The following is an 18,442-nucleotide window of genomic DNA, read 5'->3' as shown; positions in this document are numbered from 1 at the left end:
TTGAAACAACATGTTTACTACATAATAATACAATAAACGAGAATTTAGTTAATTCACTGCTGTATCTATAGTATAGGTGTCGAGGAGGCCTCGTTGTTGAGGAGTAAGACATTGTAATGTATAGGTTAAATTAGAATTCAATGATAAATCACTGCATATGAAAGACGATTTTGAGCGAAAACAGTTTGTCAACCTCTATAATAAGTTAGGTTAATGTATAAACACGAAATTGAAAATATCTAAAAGACCATTTTAATGTCAATCATACCAATAATAAAAAGCTATTGCAATTTATTGGGTAAGCAATTCAATTTACACGCTTTAATGTTTGACGGTAAGAAATGTTTTATACGCAATAGTATTAATAAGGATAGGGAACTTACTTTACACACTTTAATTCGTTAACGATACTTAAGAGAGATCTTGTTTTAAATGTTCAACTATACAATTATTTACAAATTTAACAGGTAATGGAAAAAAAAAACTCTATTGGTTAGTTAGGCTTTTACAGTTATTATATATATTTAAAAACTATGATTTTCAAGTGAAAAAAGAACATGAATTTGTGTAAAAAGTGCGTAAACTAAAATGGTAATGTTTTTATATTGTTATTTACTGCAATATTGTTTATTTAACACTTTTCAACTAATCTTGAGGCTTATGACAAATAAATAATTTAAAACCAAACGCCTATTATTGACGTAAACGATATTACTGTATTATATAGTGTATTATTAGTAAGCAATCGCCAATCAGTGCATAATTTTATGCGTACCATATTATAATACGATTTTTAAGAGCATTTCATTTCATTTTTTTACAAACGTTATCTAAATTTTCACTTAAGTATAAATTATTAATATAATATAAAAATACAACGTTTAATGAATCTTATAATATAAATATAATTGTAGGTTATACATTTTTAAACAATGATATTAAATAGTTATATTATTAAAATATTAAATTGCCTTAAACGAAATTTATTCTCTTCAGGTACACACATAATATTATAATAATATATAAATAAAAATAGTAAATATGGCTGCATACTAGTTGCAGTTGTGGGAAATGGTATTTTGCTCTACCAATAGATAAATTTAAGTATGTATGTAATTTGCGCCAAAATATAAAAATATAACATGTACTTCCACATCTAAAAATAATTTCAGTAATTTGCGCAACGACAGAAAACTAAATAAAATATGTAATCTGCGCTACACTTTTAACTCCAATTGTTAGAATTTAAGTATACTTATATATATTTATTTATAAGTTTATAACTATAATGAATTGTATGCATTGGAATTATACTTATTTAATATTTTTTTTTAATTACTTTTAATAATTTTCTAAAAATGTATAACTATTAAAATGATATTAATTAATCAATTATTAAAAATACAATATGTTAATTTGTAAAAATAATTTTTTTTAGTTATTATATACTTATATACATTTATTTATAGTTATAATATGACTGATTTTTATATGTTTTTTTAATTACAGGAATTGTAAGTAGTTGTATAATTTAATACTTTTTAAAATAATTTTCAAGAAATGTATAATTATTAAAATTAACTTGAGATTGATCAATGATTAAAAATATTATATGTTAATTTGTAAAAAAAATTGTTTAGTTATTTAAAAGTGGCGCAAATTACATTTTGAACACAAAATGGTGCAGATTATATAATGTCATTTTATTTAGTTTTATGTGGCGCAAACTACAACCTTAAAAGTGGCGCAAATTACCAATTATATTTTGAAATGTGGAGCAAATTACATAAATATTTTTTCTTTAGGTTGTTTTTGGCATAAATTACATACGCTCGCAGTTGTGGGTGATTTTACATATAACAGTTGCGGTCATTGCAATTGTAGGTAATATCAGTGGCGTAGCCAAGGGGGGGGGGCTATAGGGGCTAAAGTTCCCCCATTGGCTGTATTTTTTATATTGTTTTGAAATATTTAAATTTAAATATGGAAATTGTTTTACAAATTTAAGTTATTTAAAATAGTAAATAATATGTTAACGGCAAATCAACGTTAATATGTTATTATCAGTATTGTTGTTTTGTTCTTGATTTGATTTTTAATAATTCTAGTTAAAAGTATTTAGCTCCCCCCATAAAAAAAAAATGCTGGCTATGTCTCAGGGTAATATCTAAGTTGTAGCCACAATAAATACTGAGCTTTTAGAGTGATAATAAAATGAGTTAAACAATTTTGTATTAAAATTATATATTATTAGTAGTAATAAGTATGATATTATTTATGAGTACCTAAAAAATTAAATTTAAAGCCCACAGTTTTTAGGTAGTCCAATCTGGAAATGTTTTTTTTTTATGTATAAGTTCCATGTTTGAAATATGCGTTTATCTAACATGCTATTGGAGTTAAGTTAGACTTATCAAATACCCCTTGTTATAAGTTTATACTGTATATACCAAAGGTTCCCAATCTTTTTAGTTATGCGGACTACCAATTTTATAAAAAAATCTTTGAGGCCCACTGATGAAATGAACAAATGAATAATAGCATATTAGCATATGTACGTATGTATATAATATTATTCGGTATACAATACAAATATATAATTATATTATTTTAAATATATACGTTAGCAATGTCAATATTATATGGTCCACGACCAATAGGTTGGGAACCGCCGGTATATATACTGTATAATGTATATGTAGTTATCTAAAATGATTATTAGCCGTCACCATAGTTTGTTACAATAAAATACAATACAATAATTATAATATTAAACTTCATCTGAATCTATCAATGTTATTTTTTAAATATAAAAACATTTAAGAAATATTTATTTATTTTTGCGCTTTTGTACCTCAATAGTTGGATATAAGCGCAAAAAGAATTTCACCAAGACCAACAATTGAGTGACCGCAATCAGTAAGTAACATTTTTATTGAATGACCACAATTAGTAGGTAACCTTTTTGTTGGTTGACCGCAACTATAGTATACTTAATTTTTTATTTTTACTGCAACTAGTAAACACCGGTATATAATAATAATAATAATAATAATAATAATAATAATAATAATACTAATAATAGGATTTTGATAAACAGTAGATGTAATAGTGAAAAAAATTATAATAATATACTTATACTTGATTACTTTCGTAATATTTTCATTTTAATATTGTTCCATGTAATGTGTTGATGACAATATCAAAATTCATAGTTTGGTCGTTATCCGTAACAATCGCAATGGCCACTAAATATTCCGTGTGGGGTTTTAAATTTGAAACTAGTATAGAACCTTTGCAATCATCGGGATGAAATTCATTCACTGTTTTCATTATCATTGGTTCTGAAACGAATAAAAAAAATTTCAATTATAATAGTCACAAGGAAAATAGAATAACACATGACGAAAAAAAAATATTACTCTCAATAGAAATTTTAAGGGTCTACATTTAATTTGCCAAGGTTTATAAATAAATACGTATTATACATAATTTATCATGTTCAGTGTTTATATTGTTATTTATTAGTATGTTTTAAACCTAGAAGTTTTCTTAAAAAATATTAATGTTTTCGCGGAGTGCAGAAGTCCTTGTCAAGTTTTAATTTATTGATTGACTTAAATTTATTTTTTAATGTATACCTATACTCATATACAGTCGTATATACATATAATTATGAGTATTATATATTTTGATTATTTTTGTAATAAATATTGAGTACTGTGATTTTTCTCATTGTTGAATTTTTCAAACTAAGACTGAATATTAATTAAAATATTTTTTCTATACATATATTCCCGTATTAATTATAATAATAATTATTATTTTTTGTTAATTTAAACAGACTAAAATCCCACTGCATTTTATATAAATAATATGTGTAATAATAATAAAATTAAATTAAGAAACAGTAGAATTGAATAACAAGTAAAAAAGAAAATATCTAAGATGATATGGTATATCTAATAATATAATTATAAAATAAGTTAAAATTAAATAAATGAATTCGGGAATTATTAGCTAATCTAGCGGATCTATTTAGTGGAACATTTATGGTATAGTTAGTTTTGTGCAAATTAGTATAAAAAGTATAAGTAGAACAAGTTTGTCATCGGGGGAAATTCTTTTATAAAATTAAGCAATTCCAGACAGTATAATACGTAGTCATTGACCAATCTGAATAAAAATTTCAAATCACATATGTTTCTTTGAAACAACAAGGCTATTTGTATTTAGTGAGTAATAACGGCTTATATTGTGAATGTGGTTGGCGCAGGTCGCAGAGTACTACATTTGTAGGATAATGAAGGAAACGATTTTGGATAGCTTCCAGGCATTGTATATTATATTGAAACGGCTTGACCTATTTTCATAAAATTTTTTGTGTATATTTGGTAGATCTGAAATAGGTCATAGGCTATGTTTTAAACCCCTAGGTGTTGAGGGTGGCTCTCCCCAAATACTTTTAATATTTAACGAGTAAATTGTATACCTATAATATTGGCGGTAGCCTGCAGGTTTTCAGCTACATGCAACCTGACTTTTTTGTCAGTCAAATTATGCGTTGTAGTTCATAACCGCACACTTTCAAAAAAAGTTCTTCGTTCAAAACCGCACACTTTTATACCTTAATCCCCCATACTTTCCCCAGATCAACCCGTTCAATACCGCACACATTGATTTATATTGATAACGTATACATTGATCTAAAATAACATTATCGTATAGTACCGCAAACAAGTTAACCATATTTAATCAAGTTCGCAAAATTATAAAAATAAAACTTTCGGGATTGTACAAAAAAATCAGTTATATTCCATAATATTAAAAAAAAATTACAATCATAAAAATTCACAATCTGGATTATGGTTAAAACTATTTTTGGGGTCGCCTTATTTACCATCACATTTGATTCCTAAGGCGTTTGTCGAGATTATGGCTACTCGTCCAGATGAAAACCTATTTTATGATTTTGTTGCTTAATTTTTGACGGTCAATCAAATGTGTGCGGTTTTAAACTATCGAACTTTCAAATTTCCCTTTTTAAAAATGAAATAAATGTGTGCAGTATTGAACGGTGTAAAATGTGCGGTTATAATGACCACGGATGTGTTTGATATCGGCGTATAGATATGAATAATTGTCCCGAGAAGTTTGTCGATAAAAATAATCTTACGCACTGCGCATACACCAACACTAAGTACACCGAATTTTTGTATTAATAACTTTTAAATAAAATACATGCCATTGACATATTACAAGAGAACAGTGCAATAATATTGTGTCTGTGTCATTAGGTTCGTTTTTTTTTTTTGTATCGTTTTTTTGTATACGGTTTTTTAGTTAATCTCATAAAAAACTCAATACGCGTCACGACCTCCCTCCAACGGACGGCAATTATATTAAAATTATATTATAAACAAATGAATGTACATAGAAAAATTATAATAATATGAAAAAGAAGTCAAGGATACAAAATAAGCTAAATACAAATCAAAATATGACGTGAAAAACATTTGAGTACCCGCACTCACCATTTATTAGTTATCAACTATGTTATCAAAATATATTGTATTCAAATTTGAAATCTTCTCTAAGTTCTAGCACTAATGACTAATTGTAATTTATGAATTAATATTATCTATTCACAATATATTTAGAAAAATACGTTTTCAATTTCAATCATAAAATAAAATAACTATACGGTTTATTTCAGCGATATATGATTATATGTACATTGAACAGTAACAGTATTTTACACAAATGCGTTTTGTACGGGTAACGAAGTGTACGGGCACAGCTTATAGTTGCATACACACAATATATTGTATTATTATAAATGTATAGGTACTTATATTACCTGTGTTCCAATTATTGTTGAATTGTTCAATGGTTGATAAACAATATAATTAGATACAATATAAATTGATATTAATCATAAATGTTACAAGAAAACATGAAATTAATGTAGGTAGGTAGTAAGTGTAAGAAAATCAACATATTTTATTAAATATTCTTGGGATGTAAAACAAAGTAGACATATTAATTCATGCTATAGCTATTTTATAAAATGGTATCGAAGTCCGATGTTGTAAAAGATGTCAAAGTAAAATAATCTATCATTTTTTAATAAAAGTATACATACAGGTTAAGTATGATACCAATTTTTCGTTTGATGTACTTACTGAATCTGGTTCATATTGTATAGTTCGTTGCCTAATGTGTACAAACTTTTCTAATTTTATTGATAAGTCATTATATTTTTTATCCTAATATCGTAACACGTAGGTTGTATTGAAACTAAAGTTATTCCAAAAATTTTAATGTTTATTTAATTACTATTAATTTGACACGACAAAAATACGGTTTGTGATTTTCAATTGAAAAACGTTGTCATTAAAAATATATTATTATTTTTTATTTGCTAACCAAGCTAATCTCATTATTGTTTTCTTGCGTTATAATATTACTTTTGGGTGTGGAATAATACCAATATATTCTCATTGCATACATACAAATATCGGTAAATACTGGACATTTTATATGATTAGTTTCAATTAACACAACAATTAAATAAACGAATTTACTGGGTCTGATATGTTTGCCCGACACTCGAATGTCCGACAATTCAATTGCCCGACACCATTTACCCCACAATACTTTTACCCGACATAACTTTTACCTGACACTACATTAGCCTAAAACTACATTTGTCATGTACAATAATTAAAAAAAAAAAAAATCAAAATCAGACGAATATTTTATCATGGATAATATCGTTCTATGTGAAAAAGTAAGATGAATAAAACGTATTAATGCAATTATAAATGACAAGGGAAATCGATCAAATTTCTAATTTCTAAGGGGAATCGCTTATAACATCAAATTGTAATTTGTAAATAGTATAATGTTTTTATTCTTATTAATTTTTGACACATATTTATTGTTTCCACATCAAAATATAAACCAAAATATTCCCGCGTAAATAATGATAGGTATTCCACGTATGTAATATTGTTTCACGAAATAAAAAAAACTATCGGCTCTTGCTTTTGTACCTATTGATAACGTTATTTCTTCATTTGAAGATACGGATGAGCAAATAAATAGTAGATACTACGAATAACAATAAATACTTAAAAGCAATAGCACATAACTTAGTATAATAATAATTATAATAAGTATAATACTTTTTGACGAAAAACATATAATTTTAATTTTTTTTTATTTAATTTTTTTCTATTTTATAAACGTTAATAATAATTATATTGTATTACTATCTATGTAACTTTTATAAAAAGGTTTAAATTTTAAATTAATATTTACGCGAGATATTTTGTCGGGGATATTTGGTTTACGGGATATTTTTACCAGAATATTTTAACGTGTCACCGTATATATTTACAACACAACTTTATATTTCATAGAAATGTGTTATTATAAGTTGTATAATTTTGAATGTAAAATTAATTTGTAAATAACATAGTATAATATAATATTTTGAATAATTTTTGACACAAATTTATTCATAGTTTAATTTGATATTGTCGGGCAAGTGTAGTATCGGGCAAATGTAGTGTCGGTGAAATGTACTGATACCGAATTTACTTTGTAGTGATTAGGTTCTTAAATATATGAGGATTAACAACTCGGTATATTTTGAGAACACGAAGTCTGCGTTAACTGACGACTGTTTAAACTCCTATAGTATAGGAGTATGTACGTGTTTACGAATTATTACTGTATAGAGTCTATGCAGTAATAATTCGTAAACACGTTTTATACTCTAAGTCTAAGACTTAAAGACTTCGAGTCTAAGTGGAGAGATGATTGTATTTGATTTACAATGGTGTTATTTTACTTTTATAAACATTAATTTTAGGAGCAGAAAAAATTCAACTTTAAGGAATAATATAGTATATTACGTATATTTGTTATTTTACAGCATGCGTTTATCGGGGTAATTGTGAGTGATTGTCAGCTCAAAAACCGTTATTTTACCGTATTCACATTACTTACAACTAAATCACTCGGTCTTTGGCCGGAAATTAGTTGATCATACAAATATATTTATCGCGTAGGTACACAACATTATCACGCATTTATACAAGCATTTGCTTGTTGCACAATTAATATTGACCACTTTATTTAAACTGTTCATACTTTTTAGCCATTTCGCATAAGAACTAACATGTTTAATTTAAGTTAAGTATATTTGGTAAAATATTTCTTTTTTTTTAATTTTTATTTGTCGAAAAAATGTGTGGTAGTGCGTCAACAATTAATATATTTTATATGAGCGAAAAATTTCCGGACAGAATTTGATTTTCCCATACGGTAGAATAAAAAATGAAGCAATAAATTGAACGAAGCGTTTCTCATTAACCGTAGTGAAAATGAAAACATGCTGTAAAAGAACGAAAGGTAACAATAAGTGCATACATTATATACTAGAGAATTTACTCTCTTGCACAAATGTATTATTTGTTTATGTATTTATTTCGTGACACTCTACACATTATGGGTACAATGAAAAGACGTACAATATAACAAGATTTTTGTTTAAAAATCTTTCTGAAAAAGTATAACTTACTGTGCTTTTCAATTTTAAATTGCTTTACTTAGCACTGCATTTTTAAAATTATAATGCTTGTTAATACAAATTAGTTACTTATTTAAATTAAGCAATATTTTTTTAACATGTGATATTAATTTTTTTTATAATAACATTAGAAAGCTCATGCATTATTAACGGAACTCTGATTGGAGTTAATATCATTCCTTGTTGCTCAATGTATATCACCAATTATGTAAACCTCCATTCCATTTTCCCAATTACAAAATTGACTTGTAACTAAGGTTTGGAAATGACGTTTCCATGTTTTCTTTTTTTTGTAATGGCCGTCGAGTATTCTAGGTAAGGTGCAAATCAATTTCGTTAGTCAAAAATTAAAGTAGAACAAATAAATACAATATTTTTTTTTTTTTTTGTAAGTATTATTGTATTTTTAACTATAATTTAGTAAAAAAATATTTGAAAAAAATATGTTCATAATATTTCAACATTTGTTAGCACCCTAATTAATTTATATTTCTTTACATTTTAATGTTTTTATGAACATAAAAATTGGCGGTCATCATGTTTTCTAAACTATTATTGGCAAAGACGAATAACTTTGCATGGGATTAGGTACTTAAAGATATAACGACGCATTAACGACTTAATATATCTTAAGTACACGCTGATGGCCAGTTACATTAATGGGCGTATTTCTATACATAGAAACAAGTAAATAGTAATTGTCATGCGTTAAAAAAAATTCTTACCAGTGCATTCAGTGCAATAATACATTTCAATGGTAAAATACATTATGAAAAAATAATTGAAAGTAAAAGGAAAATAATTTTAAATACTGTTTTTTTTTTTATTTTGTTTCAAATGAACACAATTATAATACTGATTAGCGATTAATCAAAATACTATTTTGGACAATTATATTTATTGAATTGCTTCAATGGTTCAAAAATCATCAATTATTATTCAATTTTAATTATCTACGAGTAAGTGCTTATAACGTTTCCAAATGTATACTATTTCAACTAATACTTAATAATTTATATATTATATATATGTACTTTAAATTTTTTGCTTTAGTATTTTTGTATGTGTTGTACATTTTTTCCAAAAAGAATATGTATATTAATAATATATTAATATATAAGCATATTTTCATGCATTTTTTTAAGGATTTTTAATAAACTCTACAATAATAACTAATAAGGGTCCGTTGTTCCATTTTTCTTTCCATATTTATTTTAATTTTAAACTATATTTGTATACATCACTAATTTATACCGTATTAATATTAGACAGATACGTATATTAAGTACCTAATTTCAATTAAATAAATAAACATGTCATAAATACTAAGTATACAACATTAAATTATAATTTATGAAATAAAAAATTACAATTATTATCATAGAGAAATACATACATTAAGAAACGATGATATATTAATCGTTCGCAAAAAATATTGACATTTGATACATAAAAGTAAAAATTAACACAATTATCACGTAGTGAAAACACATTTAAAAATGCGTTTAAATTATTTATCATAAATATGAATGCCATTCATGTTTAATAGTAATAACCAATAGGTAAATATCTCAAACTGTATATTTTTTAATACAAAGGTATTAAAAGAAATATTATGATACTATAATATTAAATTAAATATGATTAAAATGTAATGAACGTTTATTAATATTATTGTAAAACATAATATTTTTCCCAACAAAATCTATTAAACTCCCCCCGATTGTGATACCACTGATTTTTTAAAATAAATTTCATAGCCAGAGCAGAAAAATGTATCGTAAAAAAGAAAGTATTATTGATGAGGTTAGGTTAGGTATTATTTAATTTAATTGTGAAGGATTTAATAAGTAGACCCCATTGCCTCATTTCATGCAAAGTGCGGTATTAATATTCGAAGTGAATAAAATTAAGTACCATAACCGAATGCTTTAAAGTTAGGTTAATATTAAGTTCTCATTACAATTTTTAAAAAATTTCTTACCTTTGCAAAGGGAATTTTTTTTGGAAATTATGGGACAGTAAAATATGTGATATCCAATAATTAAACCAGTCTTGTCGTCACAGTAGACTTTCCAGCTCAAGCCCGCAAATGTCGGACCAATCACACTAACCCAAACGTTCTTTACATTGTCATCGACTAATCAATCATAAATCGATTTACACAATAAAATAAATGTCGATAATATAAAAAAAAAAGTATACAAAAAAATTGTTGTTATTGGATTTTGGATTTTGACAGGAAGGCTCTTTTGTTAAAACATATCATGCAGTTTAATATTTACGTACATGATTCCCACACCATTCCGCTACTACTAGCCTTAAGGTTATCTAAACCATTTCTCGAAGGATTTTCACTGTTTGCGCTAATCGCAAAAATATATTTTTCCATGTTGTCGAACACAGTAGTATTGTAGTGAGATACTGAAATCGGCACGTGCATCCAATTCATATAACCCTGATAAAAACAAACATTTTTAAACAATCAGTCAATATCAAAAATTTTGGATAATAATAATAATTATTATTATCAATGTTGCTGACAGTGACGTTGATAATCGATTTAATACATTACTGCTTATATCGCAATATAATATGTAGGTATTATATATTAATACAAATTAATTAATTACCTACATTATTATATTTCATATTTCTACTTTCGGTCCAAGATTATTTTGTATATATGTATATAATATATATAAATAAAGTACAAAACTAAACAATGCAAAAAAAAACCAAGATAATTGAATTATTTTTGTATTTCTTATGTTAATTTGTATCATAATTATTATATTTTTATTAATAAATATTAATGAATATAAAATTAATAATTACACATCTATCAAATTTTATAATAAAATAAATAGTTTTAAAGTTTTTTTTTTTCCAATTTTTTTTATCGCGTGTGTCAATATTAATTCTGTAACAGGCTTAGCGCCATCAAAGCAAAAACGACATCGGTATTCATACCACTACGCAAAACTGTATATTATTAATTAAGATCGATGTATTTCATACAATAGATAGATTCACTTACATTACACTGTTGTGGATGGACAATGTCTTTTTCGCACCAAAATAGAGTATAATAATCTAGTGGATTAGGAGTGGACAATTTCTGAGTATCGGCGCTTTTCCAGGATAGTTCGAAAATCCCTTGTTTGTCAAATACACTTTTCTTTAACGATGTTGGTTTATCGAGTGCTATATATAGTAAAATTAACAAAAAAACAATTAGGTAAAGTATATAAATTAATTTAAAATAAACCATATATATATATGCATGATTGATTTATACTCACTGTCTGATTCGCTAGGTACATAAACCTTTGAACATTCTGTAGAAAAACCTTCTTTATTGTATGATACTACTATAAACTCGTATCCTATGCTGGTACTGAGGCAATTGAACTTGGCGTAATTCCTATACGTTTCGTCGCTACGGTGAGTGCTGTGTTGATAAATATAAAAGTTCAAATAAGTGAGAATGATTTAAAGTTAGTGATTAATTAAGATAATATTTTATTAAATTAGTTTAAGTATGTATCGTAAGCAACTGGTTAAAAGTTGAAAACATAATGATGCTTTGGCTTTTAGTTTTGACTAAAAATATTTTGTACAATCTAACATTTACAAGTACCTAAAATATAGTAAAAATTAATTGATCCATTACAAAAAAACTAATATGATTTTTACTTATAATAAAAATGTAAAACCAAGTTGTATATTATAAAACATACATACATAATAATAATAATAATATATGTATTTTGTATTTTTGTTTGAAAATTACTTATACATCATTCAACAAATTGTTCATATTCATATTTATAATTTAGCTCTAAAATCACATTATAAAAGCCGTAATATAGCTTATGTTCTTAAAAATGCTTTTAACGAATTTTCTAATGAACATTTTAATTAATTATTTAAATTGCCTATACATAACCCCTTAAAACGTCGATGTGAAATCGACGAACGGTACTTACATGGTTTGTTCATCTTCCGTCTTATAAACATAATAAGCAATATACTCAAACGATTCGCCACATTTTTCGTTGTCTTCAATAGTTTGCCAATAGACTAACACGTCCCTTTTGGATTTGTCTGATGGCGAAGGAACACATTGAAAGCTTCCAATGTCAGTTTGCGGTGGTCTTTTGGGAACTATAAAATACATTTCGATCGTTAAACAACTCAATCGAACAAAAATATTATCTAATTATTTATACGCGATTGTGTACAACAGATTACTCGATGTTCGATTAATTTATTTCAGATTATTAGTTGTCGATATTGGAGACTATTATAGTATGTCCTATAAGTCCCGAATCACCCTTAATATCGCCATAAAAAAATCAATATTTATTTAATCGTGGTTTTTTTACAGTACTAAGTATGGAAATTCTGATTGAATTGAATTTTTTTTTTTAAATTCAATAATTGCCAAAAAAAATTTTTATGCGTTTAAGAATTTTAAATTTTTAAGATAGCCATTTTGTTGAACACAATTTTTAAAATAGTTCAAAAACAAAAAATATTAAAATTCAATAAAAATTGACCAAGTTAAAGCAAGTTATGTTTTTGAATGATTGTAATAAAAAAATCAATTGTTTCACATTTTAATAATAAAATATTTCAGCTTAACAATACTTTTATATTTCTAATTAAAGTTTTGATTTGAATAGAAATAAAAATAGCCGTGTCTTATCATTTGCTGAATAGCGAAACTGGTTACCTATTTTTAAGTATTTTAATTATCATGAAGTGAACCTAAAGTTACGAAATTGGACATAATCTTACAGTTGTAGTTAATTCGATTTATAATAATAATACCTACACATATTGCAATTTTGTAAATTATTATTTTGTGTTCTTTCTTTATAGCTATTACTGCTATTAGTGTCATATGTACAGTACGTAGGTACTGTGTCTTTAGCTATAACTTTTTATTTCTTACTTATTTTATTCAATATTTAAATTGTCTCTTACACTTTCAGTACATAAGTATATCGACATGGTGAAGTGTTACTTCCAAAACAACAAAAGTCATAGACAAGCTGCTTATAGTCATGGAATTGAGTATCCAGATCGTAAAAAACCATCGTACAATGTTATAAACAGATTAATGTCTCGATTTTTGAAAACAGGTGAAATTGCATTATCCTCAAGTTATAATAAAGCTAAAAAAAAAATTGAATTTTATGCCATTCAATCAGAATTTCCATACTTAGTACTGTAAAAAAAATCGCGTTTAAATATATTGATTTTCTATGGAGATATTAAGGGTGATATATGGGACTTTTGGAATATACTATATATAGTATTCGTCGTTTTCGTATGACAAAATATATATTCGCCAAAATACGACTTATCTCCGACGAGCAGGTTATAGGTCATCGTAAACGCAAAAATAAATTGTTATTATAAAATTACTCGTGGGTTTGGTGTTGACGGTGATGTAACCGGGAGCAGACCACTTATCGTCCCCGCCAGCGAGCGCCGTCCGAAGGGATATGCGAAAATCGTAACGCGCAAACGGATATTTCAAGCCGGTGACGTCGAAGTAATGATGATCTCCGTCGTGTTCCACACAGTCCGTGTTTTGCACCGAATCGGTTTCGTGAGATGTCGATTGCTGGTTGCATTTGTCATTGACGATTATAGTCTATGCGGGAAAAAATGTACGTCAAACCACAATGTCAATTTTATCCGCGTGTACCTGCGTTTGATCACTTACGTGCCAGTGTTCAGGATTGGAATCCCATTGCGATTTGTACTGAATCTTGTAAACTATTCCGTGCGAATAAAAAGACATTGTTCCAATGGACCACGTGAGCTTGACACTCGATTCTGTTTGGTCAATCGCTGCGATTTTTGTGGGTCTCGCGGGAATAACTGAACATTAAAAAAAAAAAAAAATAATAATAATAATTATAAGAAAAAGAATAAATAGTAGTAAAATATAGTTACGCGTGTGCTTGTAATATATAATATACAATTTTTTTTTAAATTCAAACAGATATAAAAATATAATATATAATGTAGGCGTGTTTACTGTTGGCGTAGTGGTGAAAACGAATTGGCATTGACGATTTTCCCAGTGCATTTTCGCCGGTTATCGTGAAATAATAATACTCGTACGATTGTCTGTATAACGGTGTAGTAGAAAAATCCCAATAACAAGAATTCTCTCGGACATCCGAATTCGTAGGACAAGCTGTGAAGCTTCTGAAAATAAAAAATAAATGTTTCTATGTTATAAATAAGAACACGTACAATGAAAAAAAAATATAAATTATAAATAATAAATATCATGTTATCGTAAAAAACGCATATGAATCACCTGCTAAAAGCACGGCCGGCCAATCTGAAGTACACCTTATAAGTGGTTTTTATCGAATTCTCCGGTTTGGTCCAATTACACGTTAAACTTTCCCAGTTGTTAGAGGTGCAAACAAAATTTGTAACGTTGAGTGGTTTATCTAAACAAAGACGATTTATTTAAAAACAGTAAACACTAATACAACTAAATACTTTACACAATTTATCAATATAATCTATCGGTATTTTATAATAACATATGTCATACATTTGTATAAATTATACAAACAAAAATAATAGATAACGACCATGAAAAACTGTATTTTTCTTTTAAGAGCGTAATAATTATTAATATTATTAAATATAACCGTATGCGTATTAGTCACTAACGTTGAAAATACTTTTTTATAAATTAAAAAAAATTGTTTAAAAATATTCTATTATTTTTTAAATAATTGACTCAAAATAATTAAATGCTGCACGGTTTAAATTTGTCTCCTATTCGATAAATCATTCGAAATCATTTCGATAAAATTTCAATTATCATGTAGATAATTTCATAATAATTTATTTATTTTAAGTTATCATGTGTTTTTTTCTATGTTTCGATCGAAAATCAAAATTAATAATCCACGCAAATAAATCCAAATGCAAACTGTATATGATATTCTTATATTAGATCAAATAAATAATTAATGAAAAATCCTGTGATTGAACGACTTAAAAAATCTTTAAAAATTGAACAATTGGGCACTATACGATTGCGCGCGCTATTTTATTTTTACTTTTGAACAACGTTGCCAAATATTTAGGTTTATGGTAAATCCGTTTACCATTTTCAAAATAAAAATAAAACTAAAATCGAAAGAAGGATTATAAAAAATTGAAAATTTGAACATTAAACACAGACATTATTTAAATAATAAAACACCAGAAAATTTACTTAAGTATTTGGCCGTATTTAGAAATAAGTATCGGGGCTTTAAAATTTAATTTAAATATTATATTAAATGTAATCTGTCCACTTTTTTGAATTATTAACTTTTTTTATTTTGCGTTATTTACGTAAATTCAACGAAATATTTTTAACGATAATTTTTTTTTATGTAATAATTTATTTTTTCTTCTATGACGGTATGATAATATTTTTTTAATATTATATCATTCTTAGTTTCTGAATAAATGTATTTGTAATTTGTATCTGTATTTAAATATTAAAAATAATTATGATATAACTTAATTTTTGTTTAATATAAAAATTTGGCAATGTCGCACCCAATTTCACGCGCAATCGTACGCCTTTGAATAGTTAAAATCATATTCTTTGTTATTCTGGCACTGCGCGCAATCGTATAGGTACTTAAAAAGGTAAAACGCGCGCAATCGTACTTCGCCGGAACAATCACACAGATTACCTAACACTAATGCATACAATATTTTATTTTTATTTATATCATATATTTTATGATAATATTTAAAAATCCGACGAACGGGCGGTTTTTTTTTTTTATAATGGTTCGAAGCGCGTATATTATCGCTACCATGTCCTGTGAATCAACCGTTCAAAAACGAATAGTGCTTCAAGTAATCCGCAAAGAAAATAATGTTATTTATATCTACATAGGTTATACAATGGGATAGTTAACTTACATCCGACATTAACATTGTTTAGGCACACCCCGATGTCCGTGTCGACTGATTCGTTTGGACGGTAACCGACCGTGTTCATAATGCTATTTCGTAGAGCCATATTGATTGATGAAATATCAGCGGTCTTAGATAGTTTAACACCATGGTTGTTTTTATCCAAACATACCATGCATGTATAGACATCGGAACTCGCCGAGAGATTTGACACGCGCAATTGGGCCGCCGTCGAGTTGATGACCGATACGTACTGTTTGGCGACGCGTTCGTCGTTCTTATAGAACCGGATTTTCTGGCTTAGTAGTTTTGATTTGCTATCATCGGCAGTTTCATCACTAAGTATTTTCCGCAGTAGTTCGTGATTAGGATTTAAATTGCATGTGATTACCAACGGAGTACCACTGTTGTATTCGATATTAATGTCACCATTCGGAGTAGTTCCTAAAATTACAAACAAATAATAATGTTAATAATATTTGATTTGTAACGCGTCCCGTTTCAAAATTCTACAGATTGTGAAACAGATAGATGGATATAAAACAAATTAATTTTTATAAACCAATATACAAGACACTAATATTACTGAACCGGATGGAAATTTTCTTATTTTTTAAATCATATACAAAAAATAATTAACTAGGTATACTTAAACAATTTTCTAATTCAATAGTTTAATCAATCAACGACTAATTTAAATTGAGGTATTAAAATTATATTTAAAAATAGTTTTTGGTATACCTACAATTTTCGGGTTCCATTTATGATTGAATATATATTTTATAATAATAAATTACAAGCCAACATGTTGATAAATTGTTGTTTATATCTTCGAAAAGATAATGAGCTCATCTGAACAGGTTCACGTGAGTCCCATCACAACAAATATTTTAATTTTTCGTCAACTTACTTATTAAGTACACGCATTTGATATATAATTGGTTAATTTTTGAAGGTTTTTAAATTTTTCATACGACTAGTTTAAAGTTTAGTTGTTAAGAGCGATTAGTACTACTTACCTCCTGGTGAATATATGCCAGGTCCACAGGTTATCGATGAATTTGAAAAATCAAATGATATTAGTATTATTGATAACAATATCAACCATTTCTGTGCCGATATCAACAAATTGTTTGGGAAAGTTCCAACTTTATACTGTCGACGTATCATGGTTATATCTTCTCTGCTGATCACCTGTAACAAAACATAAACACTATTGAGTTTCTGAAATAAATTATGCGAGATGTTTTCATAATTTAAGAATTAAATAGTGAAAATATTCTGAATTAATTATTTTACTTATCATATATACTAGTTAAATGTACGACGAAAGTTAAACGTAGAAAAACGTTTGATAAGTGTAATTCCAAACGACTTAATAATTATTTACACTTGGTATTTACATTATTTACACGAAATGTATCAAAATAAAATAAATAAACCAGGGAACTCGCTTTGCTGTATAAAAGGTTTCAAATGTTTCTTGTTATTCAGTATTAACTGTAGCGCTGTAAATTGTATAATAGACGTGTCAAACTTGAATTCAATGACAAATTGTTGTAGCTACACGAAAAACGATTCTGAGCAGAGGCGGTGTAACTATTAATAAGGATATTGTTTAATAATCAATTTATAAAAAAAAAAAATAATTCAAGCATATAAGTTCCAATGGCCATTCATAATTATTGATCCCTAAAATTTGTCGATGTCATGTCTCAAAAATCAAGAAAATTGATATTAATTGATTATTATTTTAAATTGACATACATTTATAAATTACAATTTAAAACAATTTAAATTTAATCATTTTTAAAATTTGAGGCATAACAAAAATAATATTTATAAAAAAGATTTTAATTTAGATTTTAT

General features: G+C 26.6%; 1 protein-coding gene across 1 annotated transcript in view; it reads right to left on the bottom strand.

Annotated features, from left to right (window-relative positions):
* LOC113560192 (cytokine receptor-like) overlaps positions 1 to 18,442 on the bottom strand; it is a 31,665-nt gene that overhangs the window by 2,968 nt on the left and 10,255 nt on the right. Inside the window, exons 2-13 of the mRNA XM_026965953.1 lie at positions 17,593 to 17,767; positions 16,580 to 17,017; positions 14,952 to 15,090; positions 14,664 to 14,836; positions 14,346 to 14,503; positions 14,042 to 14,273; positions 12,595 to 12,772; positions 11,908 to 12,056; positions 11,643 to 11,809; positions 10,892 to 11,060; positions 10,587 to 10,742; positions 3,150 to 3,344 (exon numbers count right to left, since the gene is read on the bottom strand). Coding sequence (XP_026821754.1) covers positions 3,163 to 3,344; positions 10,587 to 10,742; positions 10,892 to 11,060; positions 11,643 to 11,809; positions 11,908 to 12,056; positions 12,595 to 12,772; positions 14,042 to 14,273; positions 14,346 to 14,503; positions 14,664 to 14,836; positions 14,952 to 15,090; positions 16,580 to 17,017; positions 17,593 to 17,743 — 2,292 coding nt within the window. The 5' untranslated portion in view covers positions 17,744 to 17,767 and the 3' untranslated portion in view covers positions 3,150 to 3,162. The remainder of the gene's footprint in view (positions 1 to 3,149; positions 3,345 to 10,586; positions 10,743 to 10,891; positions 11,061 to 11,642; positions 11,810 to 11,907; positions 12,057 to 12,594; positions 12,773 to 14,041; positions 14,274 to 14,345; positions 14,504 to 14,663; positions 14,837 to 14,951; positions 15,091 to 16,579; positions 17,018 to 17,592; positions 17,768 to 18,442) is intronic.

Source organism: Rhopalosiphum maidis, chromosome 3 (genome assembly GCF_003676215.2).
Source record: "Rhopalosiphum maidis isolate BTI-1 chromosome 3, ASM367621v3, whole genome shotgun sequence".
Taxonomy (NCBI): domain Eukaryota; kingdom Metazoa; phylum Arthropoda; class Insecta; order Hemiptera; family Aphididae; genus Rhopalosiphum; species Rhopalosiphum maidis.
Note: the sequence above shows the minus strand (reverse complement) of the source record. Positions and strands in the feature narration are given on the sequence as shown.